This window comes from Athene noctua, chromosome 19, assembly GCF_965140245.1.
Source record: "Athene noctua chromosome 19, bAthNoc1.hap1.1, whole genome shotgun sequence".
NCBI lineage: Eukaryota > Metazoa > Chordata > Aves > Strigiformes > Strigidae > Athene > Athene noctua.
In genome coordinates this window covers 2829835-2855213 of record NC_134055.1, presented here as the reverse complement: position 1 = coordinate 2855213, position 25379 = coordinate 2829835, and the positions used below count along the sequence as shown (strand labels likewise).

Sequence of the window (25379 nt, the reverse complement as noted above, 5' to 3'; positions counted from 1 at the left end):
TGCCTATTCAAGCTCAAAAAAAAAAATCTAAGAAATACACAATAATTTATTTACAAAGTTGTACAATGGAACAGCATTAAAACACCATCAAGTATTTACTGACCAACTCCAGACAAGTCTGGAGCTACTAAAAGCTAAATAGAGCTCTAGATGTCATTAACTGATAAAAATAAAGCTTTTGTTCCACAAAGTATATTTGAAGCCTGAGACACGTAGAAACATCCAGACTTCCTTCCTCAGCCTAGAGCAACCAGTACTTGCAACTGCCCTAAAGAAGAGGAAAAGCTGCCTCCAGTGTGGCTCTAGCATCATTCTGTAATACTCCCATGAGCCCACCAACCCAGAGTAAGCACACAGGCAAGAGATCCCCTGTAGAACAGCACTGCGTAAAGAGTGCTTCACTGAAAGGACAATTCTCACAGACCCTTCAACTCCAAGCCAGCAAAGGCCAACACATGTCACCAGGGTGAGGTACTATTTTTTTTTTTTTTTTTTTTCCTCTAAAGGGCAGAGCAGCACAGATTAAGTCAATGCTTTTTCGAGCTGCTGCATAGAGAGCATACTGATGTCAGCTGCGGATCTGTCTCCGGCCAGCTGGAGAGCGCAGCATCCACCGCGGCTCAGGAACGCACAACGAACGTAACGAGAGTCACTTTACACAGCACCCTCTGTCACAATTCTGGGAAGGAAAAAGGAGAGGAACGCAAGCCAACACTTCTCCCTAGGCTTTTCAAAGTGCTCTGAAATCTTTCCTTCTATCCCAAAGCAAGTAGGCAGACAAGTGACCCTTCAGCAGGCTGGGAAGCCAAGAGAGCAAGACGATGGGATACGCCAAAGGCTAGTGTTACACAACGGGAATGCCAGGTTCTCAGACTTCACTTTGTGAGCCGTACTATTTTTGTTCCAAATTAAAACCCAAACATTTATAGAACTTAACCATCTTGTTCTCTAAAACCTTACAGACCAGGAATATTTCTTTTGGTTTAAGACTTGCATACTTCTTTTGCAAACAGAAAAAAAAAATTGTATTCCTGTAATTCCTTTCCTATTTTCCAGAAAAAGTCATATCTGTTTCTTAGCTGTGACTCACCCCAAAATAGTATACGGAGATCTACACAAAAATTACGCTGCATCTTTCAAAATGAAAAATAGATGTTTGAAATTGTGTATTAAAAGAGCAGGAAACTAATTTAGGTATCGATCAAAACATGTAGTCTATCTTATCTGCTTACTATCACCTCTTAAAATACAATAGAAAAAACCCTACTTGTAACTCAGCTGCTGCCATGAAAGTAATTGACGTTACAAACAAAAACAGCCATCATATAAGTAGACTGGATTGGATTAAGCTTTCTTATAGCAAAAGTATGTCCACAAGTCATATAAATCAAGTCTTTCATTTATGTTTCTGGAACGTGCTGTTTTGAACACAAAAATATCTTTTGATTTTAATACAGGAAAGAAAAGTTTACTTTTATAAGTCAGTCCAAAACGAAAACCCAGTTTGATTAATCCCAGATCTTTACAAAATCAAAGTTTTATCTAAAAGGTCTGTTAGTACAAAGAGAAGACTTGCAGAACTTCCTTTTTTCCCTGTCAGTAAGGCAGCGCCGCTAGGAAGCGAGGCAAACCTCAGCAAGGATGCAGACAGTAACCGCTTAACACCATTCAGGCTGAGCTGGGGTGGAATACGTTGGATAACTCATGGCAAGCCAGCCCTACAGCCACAAGAGGGCATCTTCACAGCAGCCTGAAGAGGAACGCAAGGCAGCGTCCCGCTCATGCAACCCAGGAATGATCAGACAGTGCAGCCTGAGGGATGGGGCAAAACTGAAGGTAACAGCAAGCCAAAAAGTTACACAGAAGTACTTGTGGCTTTAAAACTTTCACTACTCCTTTAAGAGTACTTTTTTTTAGGAGCTTCTTTTACATATTATTTCTGTCAAACCTGCTGAAAGAATGCCACCCTCCACACTATGTAGAGAAGAGGAACGCACAAGCAAGGGAACAGCATTTCAACATCAAATTAAACAATTGCATTTAAAAGGAATGGTGAATTAAAAGCTGCTCATAAGACAGTCTTCACCACCACTCATCTCTGCTTGTACATTAGCAAAATCAGAGGCAAGAGAGAAAAAAGGCGTCTGTCTAGGGCTACGTGAGAGCACGTTGCACAAGAAAAGTCTTCAAGAACTAGCACACAAAAGTAGAGACGAAGACCTAAAATGGCATACAGAAACCTACTCACAGTTTCTCGTCTTGAATTAAATCCTTCAAATGAACACTAAGGTGGAATTTCAAGCTTCAAAAGACAATCCTAGACAGTATTTGCTTAGCTGAAGACAAGGGGTGAGACAGAAGAATGCACTGACCACACCTGGATAAATTTCTACTTTAGGAGAAAGGTTTTATTATTTTCTACATTGCCAAAGAAGAGAGAGGTAAAGAGGCATGCAGAGAGACCTCCAGTCTGCCAAGGAGGGGGAGAGTCCCAAGCTTTCTCCTTTGAGCTACAGGGATCCACACGTGCCTTCACATGATCTGTACAGCACAGGTTCACAAAGTACATACGCGCTGCATTTTCTACAGACAGACATATGTATTTTGTCTCGGGGGTGAAGAAAACTATACAAGCTAGAGCAAGACATCCCGAGGACAAGACTAGAATCCCAAATGCACCTCAAGTTTGTCTGGTTTTATATAAAATATAAAAAGCAATTATCAATAAAACCTGAAAAATGCTGTGCAGTACTTCAATACAACTTACTAGCTTATGCAATTCAGTGTGATTGATCTTCCTGCTGGGGCCTACAAAGGAGCAGGAAGGAGGAATCAAGCAGCAGACACTGTAGCAGCTGTGCCCACTCCATTCGGTAACTTAAAAAAAATTGCTAAAAGTACATAAAAAAAAAATCTAAACCCTTACACAGGAATCTCCTTAGATCACTTGAGGTCTGCCATACCCTCTTCTCTAGGGTTCCACAGTATGCATGTGCAGAGAGCTTCACAAACAATCCTGGCATCCAGTGAGTTGCTCTGTAAAGCAGCTTCCACATCACTGTCAGAGCCAACGTTCTTGTAGCAGCCATACATCGAGCTCTTCTGGTACACAACTCTCCTAGGGGTCAGCAGGAAATCCATGTTCCTATGAAAAGTCAAACCTGCATGGTGGAGGCCACCCCACCAAAGTATGGGGGTAAGCCTATTACATTTCTACATAAAAACAGGGAAAAGATACTTCATGTTGCCACATGAATGAGTAGTTGTTTAACTAACGGCTTCTTGGTTCAGGTTTCATCATTCATTAATTTAACACCCCACACACAAACAGCTACAATACTGCAAGGCAATCCCTTACAACATAACCCTTTTGACAGCTGCAGATCTTGGCTCTATATTAGTTCCCAAGAAAAGGGGAGGAGGAGGAGGAAAAAGAGTCCATAAAAGACTTACTAGATTTAGACCTGAACTAATTTACCAACAAGAGAGAACCCATACGATTTAAAAAGCAATCCAAGACCCATTTCTGCCATCACACCACATATTGCCAGGCTGGGGGACAGCTGGGGCTATGAACTTAAATAGCAGCTTAAGAAAACTACAATGAGTTTAAGTTACACTTACAGCCAACTTACAGAGCTCAGTGATTAATCACACCATTTGTCTACTTGTTGCTACGTTCTGTTCTTGTTTCAGGTTATACCATAAGATATTCAGAGCTCAGACTGTAGCTTTTCTGTACCTCCCCTGCTTTGTATACCATCTTTCAAAGTTACACACGGCCAGATTTTACTTCAAAATTGGTTTCCAAAGATCAAAACTCTTTGTTTCATTTTTTTCCACAATTGGTTCGACACATGGGAACAAAACACACATCTTGTGCACTTGTAGCCTCGTGCTTATCATCCCAGAAACAGGCTTAAGTTAAAGTTTTTAGACAGATGGCATAGCTGAAACGTAACCTTTCTGCTAGCATGGATCTGGCTATTACGTTATACCTGCGCCAAGCAGGAGACTTCCCCTCTCAACATTCTTTCCCCGAGACATATAAACATGCTCACGGGAGTCTACAACACCTTCCTGAGTGCCACTGGGAGACAACAACTGATACATGATGCAATAACACACAGACGCTTCAAAACACACAAGCAAGTTACACTATGGCTTCTTGCCCCGAGCATCTGCTCTGCTCTGAGGATCCAGCAATTTGCACACTCCTAGCCCTGCCTTACACAAGGGGATTCAAGTAATTTGAGTTACCTCACACCTGTTTTAGGGACAGGCATGTAAAACGGAGAGTTACCATGAAACGACGAGTGCCAGGGAAGTTATTCAAATTATTACACTTTAAGGAAACTAAATGCTCTTCTGGTCAGAATGGCTAGCAAGTCCTGAGGTGAACAATTCTGAGATCACACAGGATTCGTAAGTACCTATTACAAGGCAAAGTGGTATAAAGAAAGATGTTTTCATTGCCCAGAAAAGGTTACAAGTAGCCATGCTTAAAATGCAGAATACTCTGCTACAGTTTGAAATATTTCATTAGAAGACTTAAAACCTGTATACAGTAAAAGCAGCATACAGATACTTTACAGAGACAGTACAAAGCCTAAGTATTTCTGACTGGTTATGGGGCCATAAATAAATTACATGTTACTTAAATGCGGCCACTACTGCCACGAGAAGCAGCGGTAATAAAAAGTGCATACCACAAATGCTTATTTTAGACAGAAAGACACCGTAGACAATCAGAACAGTAAAGGGAATGTCAACAGAATTAATCTGGCCAGGACTTCTACTGCATCAGTATTCTTTCTGCTGTCCAAATATTTGACTAACACAATACTTTTCCACAGTGTTTAATTCCTGCTATTTCTAAAACCTTTGCTGTACTCCTTACAGTGAGCACTAGACTGAAGGACTGGATGAGGGATGAGACAACATCAAAATATTTTAAAGTGCTGTAAGAGAAAGACAAGCTTTAACAAAACACCTATGTTCTATATTTTAGGGGTTTTAATCAGATAATCTTCCCACTTCAAAGGTAGTAAATTCAGAACTTTAGGTTTCTCTCTAAGAGCAGAGCACTGAGAAACTCTTGCTCTCCTGCTAAAAATTATTAAAATCACAGAATAGTTTAGGTGGGAAGAGACCTTACAGCCCATTCATTCCCACCCCCCTGCCCCGGCCAGGGCCACCTTCCACTAGCCCAGGTTGCCCAAAGCCCCGTCCAACCTCCTTCCAGGGAGGGGGCAGCCCCAGCTTCTCTGGGCAGCCTGTGCCAGGGCCTCACCCTCCTCACAGGGAAGAATTTCTGTCTTAGATCTAACCTAAATCTGCCCTCTTTCAGTTGAAAACCACCACCCCTTGTCCTATCCCTACACTCCGTGATCAAGAGTCCCTCCCCACCCTTCCTGTAGCCCCTTTGAGTACTGGATCCAGTCTGGGATGCGGTACAGGATTTCCATCAAGAATAACAATTGAGTTTGGACTCAGCAAAAAGAATCACTGTGCCAGATCTTAGTGGGACTGCCTAGAGCACTGGTAACCAGTGTATGTCCACACTGACAGTTATTACTCCGCTTGGAGAGGCTCCAAGGCAGCAGTGCTGTGCCAGCCAGGGTAGCGATCTGGGAGCCAGCCAAGGGGTCGAGCAGGCCCCAACAGCATGAATGCAAATGGTTTTAGTCGTGGTAGGTCTTTTGTAAGCAGCGTAAGGGACATGCTGGCCTCCAAAAAAAGTTAAATCCTGTTTCCAAACTGTGAGCGTCTGTGCACCATCTGGGTCCTACAGAGCGAAGCAGCTGTGTTCCTTTTTCCAGGAGGTTTGTCATACCTCCTCAGAAGGGGATGGGAAGAGGCTATGGAGTTGAGCAAGCAAACACCGAAGCACTGGCACACTGAAACTCTTTCTCCATGATTTGAAGATGCCAAAGCCCTCTTTTAAGCTTTCAAATCTGCTAACTTTTGAAACCAAGAGCTGTTAAAAGATAGGTGTTCTCATTTCTTGGACCTGAAACTCTCCAGTAATCCTTGTCATCCACATAACGGGAAAGAATTCAATAGGGGGTAACAGATGCATCATTCCTTCAATGCCCATCTCCACACAAAACCCAGCCAAACCCTTTATTCAACTTGCTGAGAGGAACTGGGTCACAAGTCATCAAGCTATTTAGACTAACAACAAACTTGTAATCATAGGAATGGAAAATTCATCAACATTAAGCATACACTTTTCGTAATCTATGAGGAAGATGTACCCTTCTGCAGAAAAGGGTAGAAGAGGGCTATGTTGCTCAGTGGATGAAGATCAGTTTGCTGGTCATCTATTAACTCCAAAGGATTTACTCAAACTCTCAAGCCAGTTTTACTACCCATAAAACAAGTCTATATCTTGCCTAAAACATGACACATAAGACTCTTCAGATACAGGGAATAACGTCCATAAAATTAGACTTTATTTTTATTAAAAGATCACCATTCAGCCACTTAGCCATCTGCGACTCCTTCCCTGACACACAGCTATCTTTTACAACGTCATTATCACTGCAGAATTCTTCTTAACTCTGGACAAATCTGCATGAAACAGATATTACTGCCCCTGAAATAAGACACAGTAACGCAATGCAATTATCAAGACGACCACGGTCCCAGGAACAGACTGTCCCCACGACACACTGCCAGCTGATCTAGGAACACTGACAACACTATCATGTAACTGTCAAGCTGGCCAAGATGAAATTAAGTCACAGGACAGTTTTCACAGGTAAAAATATGATAACCACATTCCCATAAAATCAAACCTATACTGGGTATAACTGGATAGAGAATTCCTCACTGAGGCAAAGGGAGGAAGGAAGTAAGTAAAATGAACTGCAGAAGATTGAATTCTGAAATGAAATTTAAGGAAAAAACCTAACTAGAAACACTGGTAGTTGTGGGCAAGAGGTATCCAAAGATTAAATTATGAAGTATTTCCCCAAAACCATTTGTAACGAGTTTTCTAGGCACTCTAATACACTTTTTTGTCCTCTGAAGTGTTCCTCAGAGATGGTTTCCCATTACTAACACTCTCACAAAGGCAAGTTATAGAGAAAACACAGACTTGACTTTCATCCCTTGGCTCATACTTGAATGAAAACAGATTCACCACAAAAGGAAGACCAAAAGTAATTCGTGTGCTATGCAGCAGAACTTACTCTTACCACCACCTAGTCAAAAATTACAGTGCTATTATTTCAGTAGGACAAATGTGCTTTCCATCTTGGAGATACATACTGCTTTATACATTTTCATTTGCAACAGAAACGAAGTACCACCCTTGTAAGACTGACATTGAAGATCCTGCATGTTGTAGAGCAAGTCCTTCACTCACCAATGACACCTTCTACAGCTTTATACAAAAAACAAAACCCATACTGTATTAAAAATACTTTTAAAAGGCCCAGACTTTCAGAAGGCCTTGTAATCAAGGCAAGCGCCTCTTAAAAGTGTATGCTTTGACAGAACAGGGTGTAATTCAGTGCCAGTGGCCTGTATGCAGGGGTGTCTCACTTTCCAAGCAGGGGCACGACTTACCAAGTGCTCTAGCAACTGCCAGGAACGGGATCTGGTCGATGACGGTGCTGCGGCGCACAGGGCCGTTGTGAGTCAGACGAGGCCTCTTCCAAACAACACGATTCACACCAGACTTGTTGATCACACTAAAACCAACAGAAAAGGCAGGGGTTAAAAAGGAATGGGAATGAAAGCACAAAAGTTAGTTCAATGACACAAAACCAGTTAAATATGCAAATATGGAGTCAATAATGACAGCGCCCTCCAGGAAGTCCACAGCACAATTAAATATTTCAAAACACACGGTATCACTTAAGATGGTTTCATTCCATATTAAGCCAAAGGGAAAAGTGAGAGATGAAGGGCAGAAGAAAAAGAAAAAGCAGAGGAATGAAGACCTGGAACAAATTCTGGCTGGCTGCAACAACCAGATGCAAGAGTATCTTTTTAATCTGTCGGAGAAAAAGCAGAACCGAATTTGCTTTCCTCAGATGAGGACCATCAACATCAACTCACTTGGGTAGAAATGTCATGTAGTTCCTCTTTCAGTTTTCTCCATCTGCCAAAGTTTGGCAGTAAAGAGCAGCACAATTTAGTTGAAAAAAACAAAAGAGAAAGGAGCAGCCTTCTGTAGGGATTTCCTTAACAGTGCACCAACACAAGGCAGAAATAAAAGAGGAATTGTTCATAGCTGCTATCTGCCAAAAGCAGGACATGGGAAGGAACAGTTCCACATCTGAATGTTACCTCCAGCCCTAAGGCACTGACAACGGGTTTTAGTTCTCACAGACGGCATTAGAAGGGTCAAAGGAGAAGCTACTGAACAAGTAAATGGGGCAGCTGTTATCAGGCAAGTCAGAAAGAACAGAGAAAGTCATCAAGGAAGAAAAGGTAACGGAACAAGGAACTAGCAAAGCTTGGTCCCAACCAAGTTAAGAATGAGATGCTTAAAGGCTAGCTTCTATCCAAGGAACAGCCATTGGTAATTAGAAACTGAGAAGCTCTGGAACAACCTCAAGATTCCTCATACTGAAGCTATTCAAGATGCACTTCCTGAGACTTCAAAGGCCTTAACAACAAGAGCATGTTTAGCTCCATCCTTTCGCATGCACAATGCAGTCACAAACACCACATCCTAAAAAGCAGTATCTCAGCCACTGGCACAACTAACGGCCACACAAAGCTAACTGCAGTCATTATCTGGAAGAGGACCCCATCCCACACTCCAAGACTGTTACTAGGAAGATCTTGTTTTTAATGGAAGATTCAGTTATGCTCTCCCATTAACTTTCCCAATTCGGTCTCATGACAGAGAAGACATTAGAAGCTGCAAAGTTCCACCTCGCTCCTACCATTTGCCTCACAAGAGCCTGCAACAGCCAGCCTGGAAAAAACAGGAAAAGCACCAGTAAAAAATAAAAATTTTTAAAATAATAAATTTTAACCATTTTTGTTGATACAAGGTTCCAAGGAATTCTTCTTTAAAGCTTCAAAGACTCAACATCTGAGATACACAACTTGAAAACCTGTACATTTACAAGTACTAATGCAGCAAAACGACAAGTTTGCTCTCTGAAAAGCCAACACAGCTAACTGATCACCTTCCACCTGCTAGAGACACAAATATCTGAAGGTTAATGAGCCGACAGGGTTCTGGCATGAATGATGTCAACAGGAAAACCTTCAGTGATCTCTGCCTCTGAACCGCTAAGAGAAGGAAACGGTGCCCATCCATCTGGTGCGGTACTGCAGGCCGAGAGAACAGCGCGCTCCTGCAAAGCTACGCCACATGCGAGCCCTGAGGTTTGTCTCAAAACATTAGTGCCATCTGACAAACCTGCCCGCTTTCCTCCTTAGTCACAGCAACCACAACTCTGAGATGTTCTAACATCTGCCAGCTCTCGACAGGGAAGAAATTACTAATGTCAAGATACTTGTTAAAACGCAGCGTTCTAACATGCTGTGAATATTTAAACACAGCAAATACAGTATCTTGTTTCAAATCTAAGAAATTTTTTTTAAGTTCCTTGAAGAGAAGCTTTTAAGAGCCTACTCATTGTCACCATCACCACAGGAACCATGCGGAATGTATGAAAAAAATCAAAGTACTTTGCGCCAAAACTGCTGTGTTTCCACTATTTGACAAAACACATATTCCGGAGCTTGTATCATTATATGTAAAGACTTTTTTTTCCCAAAAAAATTCATCAGAATTTAATAAAAAATAGGTCAAATATTAATATCTCCACTTCCGAAGTTTTCAATGAACACTCAGCATTCTAACTGTACCTCAGCTACATGGGAGTCCACCAGGAAAGTAAAATTTTTTTTATATTGTAAACCACCAGCAAAAACCTTAACAGCGTAACAACAGCTCACTTAACATTCCCAAAACACTAGGGAAAAAAAAAAAAAAACACAGAAAACAGAGCATAGACAGGGTAGAAATATAAATATTCACCACCTCGCTTGACCCCCTAAACAAGCAAGGTTAAGCCTCGTTCAGTCAGAAAAACACAAATAGCACCGAGAGATCAAAACTGAAGTTAAAAGCACAATTACCTGCCCCCAAGGCCTTCAATTCTCTCCCTTTCTTTGGGAAGTTCTGGCTTGTGGTCCTGCGTCACCTCCACGGCTCTCACAAAGTCATCCTTGGGGTCATCCTGGACTCCCAGCACCACTCCTGAATCGCCAACATGGGCCACGTACATCTTTGACCCGCGGATAATGACCACGCTGGCAGTAGTTCCCGACGTGCTTGGGAGACCTGTCATGGTCTTCGGCCACTCTGCTGCAATGAGGAAAAAAGCAAATAAACTTTGGTTTTAGTTCTGTAGAAGTGGTGACGTTTGGAAAATCAAGACAAAGGGCACATCACAGAGGCTCGCTTAACGTTACAATAGAGTCTACTTAACTACAGTACAGCCAGGCAAACCAGTGCCCTCAGCTCCCCCCCACTTTTATAACTTCACTCCCTTATCTACAGCTTAAATTGACACATAGATATAAAGCCAGTATCAAAGCACTAAGATAGGAGTCAAAAAACTGTCTCCTTCAGTTTAATATCCCAAGCATCACTACAAGAATATGGGGAAGATGTGCTCAAGTGTTGAACAGGATGGATCAAGGGTGTCGTTAACATCTACTGTTCACTTCCTTCTCTGAAGAGGTAGAAATGTTATAAATCAGGTCATTTTGTCTGGACATCTGACTGGCAATCAGATCTTGTGGTCATTTCTGATCCCCTCAGAAGGAAAGAAAATGCTATTTCACTTTTATATGCTGAACAGCATTTTAAGTCAAATAACATCAACTGTTTTATTGCCATTTCTTTTGGAGGACTGAGTAACGCAGACTAAGTATGTTATCCATAACCCAACATCGAATCGTCTGCAGAAGGTATCCCTTGAATTCAAAACAAAAAGTATCTATACCAGCATGAACTATGGTTTGGGAAACCTCCTTTCTCAACTGCTTTGCCCTCAAAACACTCACATTAATTTCCTATTACACTGTTCTCCCCATTTATGGCCAATCCAAATTTCTCTTTCATACCTTTTCTTGTCTATTTTTGTGTCTACACACCCAAGTTCATCTTCTTCCAAAACGCCACAAGATGACTGAGACAACATCCCGATTAAGAAAGATTAGCCATAGCTGTCCTGCTCCCTGCTTCAGCAACCTCAGAAATCAGAATTCAAGTTCCCAGTTAGTTACTGGGTGATTTCAACTGTCAACAGCAACCTCATGTTTCTTCTTCACTGCACCCACTCATGTCTTCAGACAAACTCAGAAGGGAGACTCATCTCCGTGTCACATTCTATCTTCTGCACTTCACAAGTCACGCTCACACAGTACAACATAAAAATTCCACTGTGATACAGTCTGTTTGCAGGAAATACCCAAGCCAGACTGCCAAAGCACTGTATTACTTATTTTCCTATGGCACAACAAACACACAAGAAAAAAGAGAATAAACACAATCAGGCCTTCCCTCTGTGAAACAGTTATTTCAAACTTCCGAAGTTTTAAGCAGAAGCAAACGACGAAGAACGTGTAAGCTCTAGTGCCAATGAATGATGTTCAGATGCCTGAGGCAAGAAAGAGAAGTCATGAAGACATGCTGGAGGAGAAGCTGAACTATACAGACAGTCTGATGAGAAAAGCTGAGCTTCCTCAGTGCTAGAAGATATCCAGCATAATTTAAACATTTACGTTCTAAAACAGAGTTCTAGCTTTGTGTTCTAAATACTAAAATACACTTTCTCCCTAGGAGTAGCTTTATTTCAACACCACAAACATTCAATCAGCTTATTGGAAGTACTTTGTCTGGCAATTTTAACTGTGGATATTAAATCTAACACATTCCAAATGGAAAGCAAATGAGGGAGGAAGCCAAGTGGTAATGAGGACTTCAACCATGCACTTAACAGAAAACAAGCTGCAACTAATGAGTTTCTGTCAGTGTAACAACCCCTCAATAGCAATAAAATATATTTGAGAGTCAAATCAGTCTTTATGGGAATGAAGAGCACAGAGAGTGAAATCATCCACTTATGAGAAAAAGAATGATACAGCAGCATCAGATTTTAGGCTCCATCAGAACCAGAAATTAGATCTGCCTATCATCAAGGGATTTCAGTTTATGCCTTGCTCCTGTTTAAGAGAGAAGTATTATATATAGCATAGCATATTCCTTTCTTTAGAGATAGTGTCTCCTCAGAAATTAACACGTGTCAGAACTCCTGAGTTTTCTTCCGAGATGAAATATTTTTAAAAAAAAATATCACCCAACTTGTCCACATATGAGGAGCATGTTTTTACCAATTCTGTAACTTCAGCAATAGGACCTCTTCCCAAAACAATTTTTCTCTCTACTTGAAAAATCTTACCCTTTGCTTAATTTGGTAACTTTGCCAGCTACAGAACTAGTTGAGTTTACAAACTCAAAGTGAACTTGTCACCTGCTGCTGAGGACAGGAAATCTAAAGTGCTTTGCTTCATGAAGTTTGACTTGGTTGCATCTTTTCTTTCCCTTTATTCATTTGAAAAAATAAAACACCCCCACACTTTAGTGCAAACTACATGGAACCCCTAAAACCAGAGGACACTATCATCAAGAAAGCTTTCTTCCTTGCCAAATTATTTTTCTGCATACGACTATGACCCAGCAAAACTCACCAAATGCTATTTCACTATTTTTTAAGCCTATTCTTGTTACCTTGTTCTTTTTCTTCCATTTAGGTGCAATATATAAAACAAAATATTATTTTGACTTTTTAACAAAAGCTTGTATTTCTTTTATAAGATACCACAATAGTCCAAATGATCAGGTATGATCAAAAGGCATTTTCTCCTCTAACAAACTGAGAATATATATTAATTAACAGTTAAGAGTAACAGCACATTAAACTCTTCCTTTTGTAGAAAGGTGAGCTCCAGTTGCCATTCTTATCTAAATACACACATAACACTTCTTTCCCTACCTGGCCAAACCAGCCCCAGTAAAAACACAAGCTTTTTCTTAAGCACACAACTGGTATTAATAACATCCCTTCAAAGTCACAATACTAAATGCCATCCACTTTCGAGTTAAGAACTTTACTTCAGTAAATTCAGAGCAAATTATTGCCCATTTTTCATACCACACCGAGCTGACAGATTAAAAGAAATTCTGAAATTACAACAAAGCTCTCAAAACTAAATTCACACTTCAAAGATAGACCCAAAATGTCCGTGGATGACGGGCCACTTCGACAACTTTACCAGCACAGACATACCTCTAGATAGCCCTCTGGGAAAACAAAGTTGATCAAAGTTTCCTTGTGGGCCTGTATCCCTAATTCTGTATTAATTGTCATAAATTATTAAGCTATGTCCTAGGAACTTGGATACATCCCAGGATGGACTTGACTCCAGTAGAGCCAGAGGGCTTTAGCCCTGAAAATCACAGCAGTTAACCCACTGAGCCACCTGAGACTAATGGAGAGTAGGAGGTAAACCCACATCTGTGTCTAGCAGGGTGCTAACATCATCTGTTACAGACTCTCATAATACCTGCCCACAAAACGCCACATTCTCCAGTTTAACAGATGCACTTCCCACTCTTCCAGAAAAAAAAGATAAAAGAAGAAAAAAAAAAAATGCATGTTAAGTGCTTAAGCATTCTGAAACTATCAAATTTTATAACCGAGTTTGCTCCTTACAACAGCAGACAGTTTTGAGACAAATCCATGCAGCTTTCCAGGAATCCAAGTTGTTTATACACAACTTGCAATTATCTCTTCCTTATTTTCACCTTGCTGGTGGAGGATCTGGAGAGAGGGGTAGAAATTGGTTTAAAACAAACAACCCATACCAAACAGTGTATCTGTTACACCAAAATACGGATCCTACACCTGGATACCACATCTGTACTGAAAAAAAAACCCTGCCCTGCCACAGTCTATAAAGCAAATTCATTTATGATGGTTGGTGTGTGATCTGAAAAACACAGACTGCTCCAAAATGAATTTGTGGAAGTTCTGCTTCTGTTTTCGAGAATGATTCAGGATGGTTCTGGGAATCAAAAATTGCTAAAGAATATATTTCATTTTTATTTCACTGTTTTTGTTTTATATACATTAAGTCAAACTACTCATTTCAAATTGGTTTCATTCTAAAGCTCTCATTAAATTTCAAAAAAATATATGAATTTTTTTCAAAAAATATATAAACTTTCAAAAACTATATGGCCTATATGAACTTTTAATACAGCAACAGACCACAAAAATTTTACATTATCCTGGAAACTTGCACTGCCTCAAGTGGTCTAGGTGCTTTTCAGATAAGAATACATACGTAAACTCTTAAACTTTTCTAAAAATAACCCTGAAATTATGACTCCAGTTAAAATGACAAAAAACCTTGTTATTACACAAGAGATGAAAATATTATTTGACTTTTATTGCTTCAATTAAATTTAATGGGAAGAGTTATAACCCATGCAGAAGTAGGCAACTCTAAATTGCAACTAATAAGGCTAAAAAACGTTTTTAATAGCATCAAGCTAAACACATTTAAAACCAAGCTCTTGGCTATCCAAATAACAAGTTACCAAAGAAACATAAGTCTGTGTAATCCTCTGTAAGGTCACCTCAAGATCTGGGACCTCCTGAGTGTGCTTCTTGTAAACACCTTTCCTCACCACTGCCAGTTGTAGAAATAGGCTTCAAATAAGAACTTTTTCTCAGGATAGTCTTTAGCATACAGATAAATCTATTACTATATAACTAACCCCAAAATTATCAGCAATGACAAAGGGGTATTTTTCTATTTTATTTTTCTGGTTTCCTGTCTATCGCAGGAGATGGTCACTGGGATGCCCCCACAGCTTCCGAGAACTAACAGAGCAGCTGAGTACCAGCTTCTCTTCCAACAGCCATCAACTGGAAGCGATAAAGACTCCATCCTTTACACCAAAACTGCAAGCTGTTCTCCCACCCCCCGTTTCGCAAAACACCCGGTCTCCCTTCCATGTCCACAGTGTCACCAACGCACAGTTAAAGATCTGGTCTACATAGGATGGTATGCAAAATTATTTAAGTAAAATTTACACTGGGATTCCACAACACAGCGCGAGAAGTTATGAACTAGACATAGTAACACTTCTGTCCCATAAAAATCTAGCTCTTGCACACATGCAGCAGAAATCAGTAAGACCAAACATGCTACGTCAAAGTTTACTATATAGCCTACCTAAAACTGTCATCAAACGCTCATAGCACAGCTATGTTGTTTCTCACAACAATTTAAATTGGTCCCACAACCCAAGTACTATTTACTAAACACTCATTACTAAAATAGTATTTCCTGCATTCTGTCACTTCACCTCTCTGTATTCTGTATTCACACACAGTTACAGTGACAAACAACAGATCGGGGATACTACAACCAGAAAGCTAAACTTATCTTTCTTCTCCATGCCATCTTCCCTTTTCACACATCTTTCTCCTTATCGTGCCAGTCTGCAGCCCAAGGAGGTCATAATTCCACTCACCACTCCTTCCTCAGCATCAAGGCTGCGGCCAAGCTCTGGTGCTTCTAAAATTCACTGCCCGCTTCCTCTCTGTCCGGTATCTGCGTGCCCTCAACCTTGCTATTCCTTTCCCCGTAGCTTTTCATGTGTCTGACATTTGCACAACTTCTCTATTTTGCTATTCAAGAAAAAGAAAATGAAACTGGTTTGACACTCTAATATCCCCCCGATGACTCACTTCGTGGAAAGCCCACGGTGCTCTAGGTGCAATTCTTGCTTTTTATGTTTGCCTCCCAAGCCCAACTGCCAGTATCACTCTCTAATTCTGATCCGTTCCACTCCTGCCTGCCCTGCATTCATATGCCATCCACTGCTGTTATATTTTCTCTTTCTGGGGGTTTTGAATATAGAAATACATACACGCTCTACACATTATATATAAACAACCACCATACTCTAAGCCTTAATTTTCACCTTATCAAGAAAAAAATCCTTTTCAGAAACTCAATTCTGCAGTCTCGCTAGATCTCAGGGAGAAGGAAGAGTACAAGGATGGTTACTGTCACCTGCCTTGTCACTCTCCTCCCCCCCTTACCTATTCGGGACCCCAACTTCTGCCCTGCTGCAGTTAAGCGAACAATCTGTATCGTCTCCAGGATACGGAGGGCGTTTTCTATTTTGTGAGTACCCCGATGCTCAAACAACAAAATGAGCAATTACCCTCTATGAAACAGCCACATTTTGAATCCTTCCATCAGGACTCGACAGAAACTGTTGAAATCAAGGCACAGGTAGGGGAAGAAACACTGTCCCAGCCCATTTAAATTTGCTAAATTACTTTAATTTTTTTCTTTTCACGATACCCTGGACAAGGGAAAGCTGAGGTGGGGGGCTCCGTGCAATTCCCCAAGGCCACAAGATGAAGAAATCCATTTTGGAGATCCGACTTGCAACACCCTAAAACCCAACTGCAGCTCTACAATCACCCCATCTTCAGCGACATACCGCAATCGTCCTGCAGCGTGTCTTCACCCTCTGATTCTCTTTTCTCCCACGGTTTGCTCTCCAGTTTTTCCTGTTTTCCCGAATTACTCGGTTGAACATCTCAAAACACAGCCCGCTTTCTCCTCCCCTCCCTACTCCCTGCCCAGGGCCGGCAGCGCGGGTGCCCTGCTCCTCGGCGGAGACGGAGGGAGGATTTCAACCCACAACAGCGCGGGGGGAACGGGCGGGGGGGGCGGAAAGGCGGCTAAAAGCGGGACGTCCCACGCTCAGGGGGAAGGAGGGAGCCTCCCGCGTCTCGGCTGGGCGGGCGGGGGGACCTGCGGTCCCCTCGGCTCTCACCGCGGGGCCCCGCAGAAAGAAGAGGAACCCGAGGGGGAGACACGGCCGGAAAGGCCGCGGCGGGGACCGGGGCGGGAGGGGACGGGGCCCGGCGGAGCGGGGGCGGCTGGAAGGCGCCAGTCCGCCTGGAACTTACGCAGCTTTTTCCACATGGCCCGGTGGCAAGCGATGAAGCCCTTGCGCAGGGCCGCGCACACCTCGGCCGGCTCCGCCGAGCCGAAGCCTTTCTGCTTCTTGATGAAGCCCCACAGGTTCTCCCGGGCGAACTGGGCCGCCTCCCGCCCGCCGTGCCCGTCGCACACGGCGAAGAAGGCCACGGAGCGGCGCGGGCGCCGGCCGGAGCCGGGGCCGGGGGGCGGCAGCGCTCCCTCCTCCGCCGCCCGCGGGCTCCCTCCCCTCCGCCGCCCGCTCTCGGCGAGGGGCTCGGCGGCGCGGGGGCCTCCGCCGGCCGCTCCGCCTTTGTGCGGGGGGCCGCGCTCCGCCTCGGCCGGCGGCTCGGGCTCCACCACGATCTGGGTCACGTCCTCCATGTATTTCCTGCCGCCCTGGTCGGAGAACACGCTCACCCCCAGCGCGTACGGCCCCTCCATGGGGGGCGGGGGGAGACGCGCCTCGGCGGCTCCCGCCGCTCCCCTCCCGCGATGGCTCCTCCGCCCGCCGCCGCCGCGGACTATTGTTGATGTCGGCGGCGCAGCTCGGGCATGTCCGCGCCGCCCGCCCGCCCCCGCCAGGCCCCGCGGGAACGGCGGCCGCGCCGCAGCGCCCCCTACCGCCCCCTACCGCGCCCGCCCGCCCCGCCCCGCCCGGTGAGGCCGCGGGGCGCCAGCAGCGCCCCCTGCCGGCGGGAACCGAGCGGGGGGATGCTCCCAGGGCCATGGCGGGGGGCGAGTGTGTGTGCGTGTGTCCTTCCCTGGCCAAAACCCGGTGCCTTCCCGGCGGGACGTCTTTAAGGCGGTGTTTACGCGTATGCCTGGTTAAAGAGCTGTCGGTTTTACAGCCGGAATTCTGGACGTTGTTTCAGGCGCGATCCGGCTGCCAGAGCCCCTTCCCGCCACAGGCGTGCGACACCTAAAACCGTCACCGAGTTTTGCAAAAATACTTCCCCTCTTGGTAAAACGGGGATCATGGCTTGACTTAAGGACGGCGAGTACTTTGGATTTCCTTCCGTTAATCACATTCCAGTCAAGAGTCTTTAAAAAATACGAAATAGATCAACAGAGCTCTGAATTTCTTAGAGCACCTTGGGGATTTGAAAACCTGTTACAAACATTAATGAATTAATCCGCACTAATCCAATAAGGTAACTACCCCTTTCTATTTTACAGGTGTTGATACCATCAGATCATCAGCCAAACACAGAAAGGAGAAATCCTGCCTTCAAAATCCGCCCGTTACATTTCATAACGGAGTCTTTCACACAAGTACGTTTGCCACATATACAATGAAATGTATACTTGAAACGTGCATGAAGGGACAAAGACTAATTTTGAGCTTTATACAATCCAAAGCACCACGACAAATCGTTATTTCCCTTTTAATTAACAAAGCACAGCATGTCAATGGCCAGGCCTGCAGCAGATCCACAGCACAGCACACAGAAAGGGGGTGAATAAGATTATTTTTTTTTTCCAATTACTTTTTAATATAAAGTAGCCAGAAAACAAGGAACCTGACTTGAAACTACTGATTTTTTTTTAAATGACAAAACAATTATTTTCAGATCTATGTCATCTTAGGGACAACTAAAGCCTGTTGCTTCTGAAAAGCACAAAATCCCTATTTCATAGTCGGATAAATGCAGCCAGACACGTTACTGTGCAAGGATTAATACCATTCTATCCAGGTAATACTTTCCTAAACAATTCAGAGTGGAAAAACACAGCCTACTCCAGAACAGAACCAGATTGACTCCTACTTCTATGCTGTACATCAACATACTCTAGATAGCCTGGTATTTGTAAAGAACTTAAGGAAACAAAGGGGAAAAAATAATTGGTTATGACGGAAGAAACTCCTGTTCTAATGCCAAAGTTTTTCTGCCTCTTCTTCCTATGTCCAAGTAAAATAACGTGTCTTGTTTCTGTCAATGTTTCACGGTCAAAACAACAGCACCATATATAAATCATACCTACATTCACAAATTTAATTAAATTACAATGTATTAAAGATGTTTTTGCGTGCAACAACTACATTCCCAAAACCACCGCTGGAAAACAAAAGTGCTTCAAGATTTACAGGGCACACAACTAGCAGATCCTCCGGCAACTAAAACCACATTCCCTAATTTTCTCCTCAAGTCCTTTAGCTCGCAAGAAACTTGGATTCAACTAAACCAGACACTTGCAGGAAAAGGAACGTATAAAAGTTGAAGACGCAGGGAGAAAAACATCTAATAAAGATGAAGTTTGATGGAGAGTACCACTGCAGTTTCCACACTCCAGAACCCAAGTGATAGGCAATAATTGAAGAGCAATTCATCATTTTTTCATGCACCTCTCGCTTGCATATAACTACAGGGAGTGCTTTTCTTATTTTCATACTTAATGGAACCAAATGCTAAGGAAAAACTGGCCATGGTTCCCCAGCTACCTCAGAGACAGAACTGAGGTTAAGTAGCTCATCAAAATTAAAAGCTTTTTTATACAAGAATATCATTTAATATAAAATGCTCCTAAACCAAATACAATCAGGTATTTACTTGACCTTGATGAGATCTTATTGTCATTTCGCTAACAGTTGCTGAAATAAATCCATGTCAGAGAGGCTGCACAGGCACCAATTATGGCCTGGTCTGGTTCAACTCATTCAAATAATTCAAAATTAAAGGCCACAATTTCTTTTGTGGATGAAAAGTTTTTAGTTTTTCTTTTAACTGTCATTTTTAAAAAAATTCTCAAATAGGCTTAAGCTAAATTAGCTACATTTTGAAAAAAGAATGACCATCTTTCACCAAAACAGATTAAGCAGCTGTAGTTTAAATCCAGATGAATGTGTTGGGTTAGCTGGCATCAGAAGAAAAGCATCATGACTTCCATGAATTATTTTGCTTTCCAATGTTTGCTAACCCATCATGCAGCTTCTTAGATATAACCACCCATGATCTCACCAGGGTACCTTGAAGGATTACCTATCCACAGGCTCAAAGATTGAAAAGCAAAAGGAAGGAAAAAAAATATAGAAAAAATATAGAAAGGGGGACAAGATGCACTAGGTCAGGTTCCTGGAGCTCAAATACTGCAGAAAGGAGAGGGTCCGTGGAGCAGACATGGAAGAAAGCACTGTGCACCACACACTACATTGCTCCTCAGATGACATCTCCTGCGAACCTGAAATTAAACATTTGATGGGTCCACACTCAAGCAAGTGAATAAACAAGTCTACCTCCTTTACAGGGAGGGAGGCTCACACAGATATTAACATTTTTCACAGCAGTTACTCCTTTCCCTCAGCTGCATCAGACACTAAAAAGAACAGAGGCAGGCATGTTCATCTTAATTCCACACCCCACACCAGTGCTGGTGGCCAGCTTCCTGCCCTCTCTTTACATAAAGCACACCGTTAGAAAAGTCACACAAAGTTGTATTTTGTAAAAGCCATGACAAACTTTGTCCGACAGATGAAAAATACAAAATTATCAATAGCTCAGATACATCAAAAGCTCATAACCTGGGCACAAACTTACTACTCACAGCACAGCAGAAAGCAGCGCTGCCCATCTGCCTTTGGCAAACCCACATTCTTAAAGCCTTCTTCATTTGTAAAGCACCTCAGGTGACTTTGGTGACTAACCTTCCTGTCCTAGTGCTTACGGCCACATAATAATCTTTCTCCTTCCTCCAGCCCCTAAGTAAGCTTCAACAAGCCAAGCCGATAGTGACCAAAGGTTATTCTACCTCTCAGGGCTGCTGCATAGCCTATGAGATGACTGACATGTTCCCCACAAGAGTCTCAGACAAAGCATGAGAATCTCACGTAACAGAATAAAAACAAACCTGAATAATACCCACTTTTTTCCCCCAGCCAATGCAGGAGTGCAGGACCTGACTATGCACCCTCTGAGGCTGATGGAGTATCATCTCAGTTTCGTCCTGTTCCCTGAGGTGTGACCCTACTGGCATTGCTTTAACATCTCATCCAGAATGGGACTACTGAACTGACGTATATCAAGAATATGAAAATGAAAATGTATTTATCTGGGTTGCAGTAAACATGAAAGAAATAAAGATGCCAGCATTAAAAAAAGATCTGACAAGTTCATGTGAATGCTCTGCATTTAGCTCTTGTTTCGGAGCAACAGTCTGTTATGTTGGCTCCTCCACAGTTTAATGATTTCCTGTTAAGAATTTAAAATTAGAAGCCTCCAACAACTTCCCCATAAACTATTTTCAAGGTTCCTTTAATATCCACATCAAGGAGATATAGTAGGTTCATATGTTATCCATGTCAGTTCACTTCCTTCCCACTTCAAAATAAGCACATTACAGGAAAATTCAGCAGGTTTTTTTATTGTTTTCTTAGAACCTTCTTACCCACTAAGCATGTCCAGCTACAGTAATTAAAAAAATAGAATTGCTCACATATACAAGCTCATATTTAAACCACGGCAACACAAGAACCGCTGGTCTAATCTGAAAAACCTCAACCATACTAGATTATGATCCAAACCCAAATTTTCCATTGATGAGTTCACTTGAATCTACAGCCACATTCATACGGAACCTCACCTACGTTAACACATCGGTTTCACAAACACATTTTTGCTCTTTGGCAAGTACCTCACCTTTAATGAAAACATGCAAACAATACTCTTGCACTGGAAGCACATGAAACAGATTCCATCTTTTTAATCCAAGCTTTCTAGAACTATACTCCTGCAAAACAGGCACAGTAATTTGTTTTTCACTATTTTTCACATATATATCTCAAACTACATAGCGCTGTTTATTCTCTTGACTCAGAAATGATATAATTGCAGTAGTTATATTATTACACCACATCTGCAAAATTATTTGAGGTAAGCAAGAGCATCTGCAGGCATCCCAACACAGTTCCTCACTGGGTCAATGAAAGGACTCACAAACACTAATCACCACCTTTCTGACAAAAATCAGCATCTATACCTATCCACCAAGAACACTCATTATGTGAAGGCTTTCTAATTAATTTTAGTTAAAAACAAGTAAGGTGAAACTGCAGTTGACTCAGCCTGACCTAAGAACAGATCGGTGAAAAAACGCAGCAGTAAAAGAGACAATCCCGCTGTTTCTTGCACAAGTTCTAACAAACGTACAGCTGAAAAAAAATGCAACAAAAGTCTCTTTTTGGTTTGCAACTCAGCCAGAGTCAAAAATTTTGAGACAAAGACAACACTGATACTTTTTGCAGTAATTTGCAGACCAAATTGATTTGTTAGTCATAAAACTCTGGTTTTGCGTAGAGGTTTGGAAAAGCTCACTTGAACAGCTTCCTCTAGCAGAAGTGAACTTCAGCAATTCAATGTTGTTCAGAAACGGTAACTTGGTACCAATATCTGTTGGGATTTTTTATTTTTAAAGGGTTTCAAGGAGGTTTTTTGTGGTGCATAACAACATCAGGCTTCAACCACATTCTATTGAAATTACACAACCATCTTTCTTTACAGATGTAAAATCTCTTCTATATGAACTTCATCAACAGAAAGAATTTTGACAACCAAGACACTGTTTGATCTCTAGGGGCCATTTTTATAATAGAAGACTATGATTAAGTTTTCTTCAAACATTTACCCATTACTAGGCTTGTCTGCATCCCCATCCAGTACAACGACACCCAGATGTACAGAGCCATTGCACTCCATACGCTTCAAATGAGAGTTGTTTGGATACCCAGATGCTTCTTCAAAAGCTAAAACTACAGAAGACAGACTGACAATACTTTTGCCTAAACAACATACATTACCATTTTGCTTTCAGACATGGGCAGTATTTGTAAGCATCCTTTAAATGTTTCCCTGTTAAAAAAAAACAGAAGAGAAAGATACCAACAAAGATAAGAATGTCCATCAGAACCTCTGCCAACAAATACTAGAGTCAGAAAGATTTTCTAACATCTGCAACTATTAATGAGTAATTACATTAAAATAATTTATGGATGTGAAAAGCTTATCATTGAATGGAGCCATTTTGCTAGCAAGTTCCCAATGCAACTTAAGGAAAAAAATACATTCAAATGGATACCTCTTAAGTTTAAAGGTATTCAGAAAATTAACCAATTATTTAATAAAATAAACTTCTCCAAGTTTGTTACTTTGTATGGCTACCTACTACTGTCTCCACATTGAACACACACACACTGAATTGAGAACTCCACCAACTCTCTAATAATGCCTTTAAGAACAAAATATGTATCTAGGATAGAAGATCATCAAGTTGTTCAATACATGAATATATCAAACTATGCAGTATTCATAAATTACAAATGCTACTATATCTAAATTTTACTTCTACCTAGAAATTAAATCACTTTTACCATAAAGATTATTCCTCAGGCTCTACCACCAAAATGAATTACAGACTGAATACATAACATAATATACTCCAGAGGTTTATGCCATGTCCTCTCAGAGATATGTTTCTTTTTTCTCCTTGAATACGCACGCTATAGTTTTGTCTACAAAAAATTACAAGACCATAAACAGTGTAGCCTTGCTAATTTTTCAAGACATAGTAACTTATCAAGAAGTCCACAACCACAGCACTGCCTTGAAAAATATATTTACTTTTTCTGCTATTTTCAGAAATCTTATTACTTTCTTTTAAAGCAAAATAAAGACTATTATAGGTTCAAGAATTACCATTTTCTATGTATTATCAATACATTTTCCATCACACCTGGAAAACTGCTTTAGCTGTCCATTCCTAACAGGCTTCCAACCTTTCCAAACTCGCTCTCTGAAAAGTAACTGAGGTAAATAGCCTCTGCCTCTCAGGGGACTAATTGTCAATAGGAACCAGCTGTCTTTCCTCAACTGAAAAAAACCCACACCTTCTCCGAAAATAAAAGAAAAACCTGAAGCCACTAATAGGCAAAAACAAAAGAAGAAAGAGGCCAAAGCGATCTTCCATGGTCTGTTTATATCACATTCTTTTCTTCCCACCCCATAACATTTCTTTCTGCAAGTAAAGGACAAAGAATAATGTCCTCTCACAAAATGTGGTGAGGGAGGAACAGCAACAATTTAGGATTATTAAAAACAGTCCCCAAAGGAAAACCGCAACAGCCCTGCCTCCTGTAATTTTTAAAATAAAGAAGAACAAACAATAAGTCACAGTAGCAGTCCTACATTAGCTAAGAAAACCAAAATAAGACTTGACAGAAGGAGAAATATTTTCTGGTATAGTTAGTGCATCTAGGGTTTGTGTTTCTTCTATCTGCACATACGATGAAAAGTTTGAAAAATGCAAAATATTTAACTCTGAATAAAAGGTTTGTTCCAGACCACGCTAGAGCAGTCAAACTTGAGTGAGATTAACTTAGCGTGATATCAAAACTTAGTCTAACTAGTAATCTGAGTCCTTGACTGCCTTGCACTTGGGGTGGCTAAATCGCTGGCTACGCATTGTGTGTTTTAGACCAAATGATGTTATTTCCCTCTGCTTAAAAATCTACCATCTGTGTCCAAGAACTATCCAATACGTCGCTAGTGGTGTGTGCAAGCCCCACATGGAAAGCAAATTAGAAAGAAAAACATGCCTCAAACTGCTTAATACAGATAATGAGATATTGACAAAATATAGTGCTATTTCCATGAGGGGTCACGGGGTTAATTTAGAGGAAAAGAGTGTTTTTACCACATGGCAGCCAGGGAGGAAGACCAGACCAGGCAGGTGCACTTCAGGTGCGTTAGCAAAGCCCCTCAGACGCCAGGCTCTCAAATAACGCTCACCTTGAGCTGCCAACACACCTGAAAGCCACAGAAAGCTCAATATTAGCAGTATGTTGCTACATTTCCACTCCTAAGAGGGGCCTGGGGCTGGCCGGGCCCCGGTGCTCAGGGCCCCCCCCCAGCAGTTTGCCTCAGGGGGGGCCCAGCCTGCTTTCCCCGGAGTCATAAATCCCCCAGAGGCACCGAACCGGCCGGGCCAGCGGCCCGAGGCCCGCGCTGGCCGTGGGGAAGGCGCCGTACCATGGCGGGCACCTTAAAGCCAGGCCCCGTCCCCCCGCAGGTCCCAGTCCTGCCACACCGTCTCCCTCCTGGCTCCCAGTCAGCACCACAAGGTCTCTCCTCCCCCATGTTTCCTCTCGCTCCCTCGATATAACTCCGTCACCCCACAGCCCTCCGCCGCCCCGCGCTCGCCCTCTCGAGCCCCGCGCAGGCGGATGATTCCCTCCCCGCCGATCACCCCCGCACCCTCCGCGCTCCAGCCGCCGCTGCCGTCTCGCCCTCCGCGGGCAGGGCGGCGGGAGCCGCGGGGCCTGAGGC

General features: G+C 42.4%; 1 protein-coding gene and 1 long non-coding RNA gene across 2 annotated transcripts in view; both read right to left on the bottom strand.

Annotated features, from left to right (window-relative positions):
- The window catches only part of PPM1D (protein phosphatase, Mg2+/Mn2+ dependent 1D), a 28112-nt gene extending 10461 nt beyond the window's left edge, over positions 1-17651 (bottom strand). Inside the window, exons 1-3 of the mRNA XM_074923012.1 lie at positions 17055-17651; positions 10120-10348; positions 7579-7703 (exon numbers count right to left, since the gene is read on the bottom strand). Coding sequence (XP_074779113.1) covers positions 7579-7703; positions 10120-10348; positions 17055-17508 — 808 coding nt within the window. The 5' untranslated portion in view covers positions 17509-17651. The remainder of the gene's footprint in view (positions 1-7578; positions 7704-10119; positions 10349-17054) is intronic.
- Positions 17652-21561: 3910 nt separating this feature from the next.
- Positions 21562-25346, bottom strand: LOC141968386 (uncharacterized). The gene is made up of 4 exons (XR_012634853.1): positions 25308-25346; positions 24748-24860; positions 22856-22907; positions 21562-21789 (listed from the first exon to the last, which is right to left on the bottom strand). It is a non-coding gene; the product is annotated as an uncharacterized LOC141968386 (long non-coding RNA).
- Positions 25347-25379: the final 33 nt, after the last annotated feature.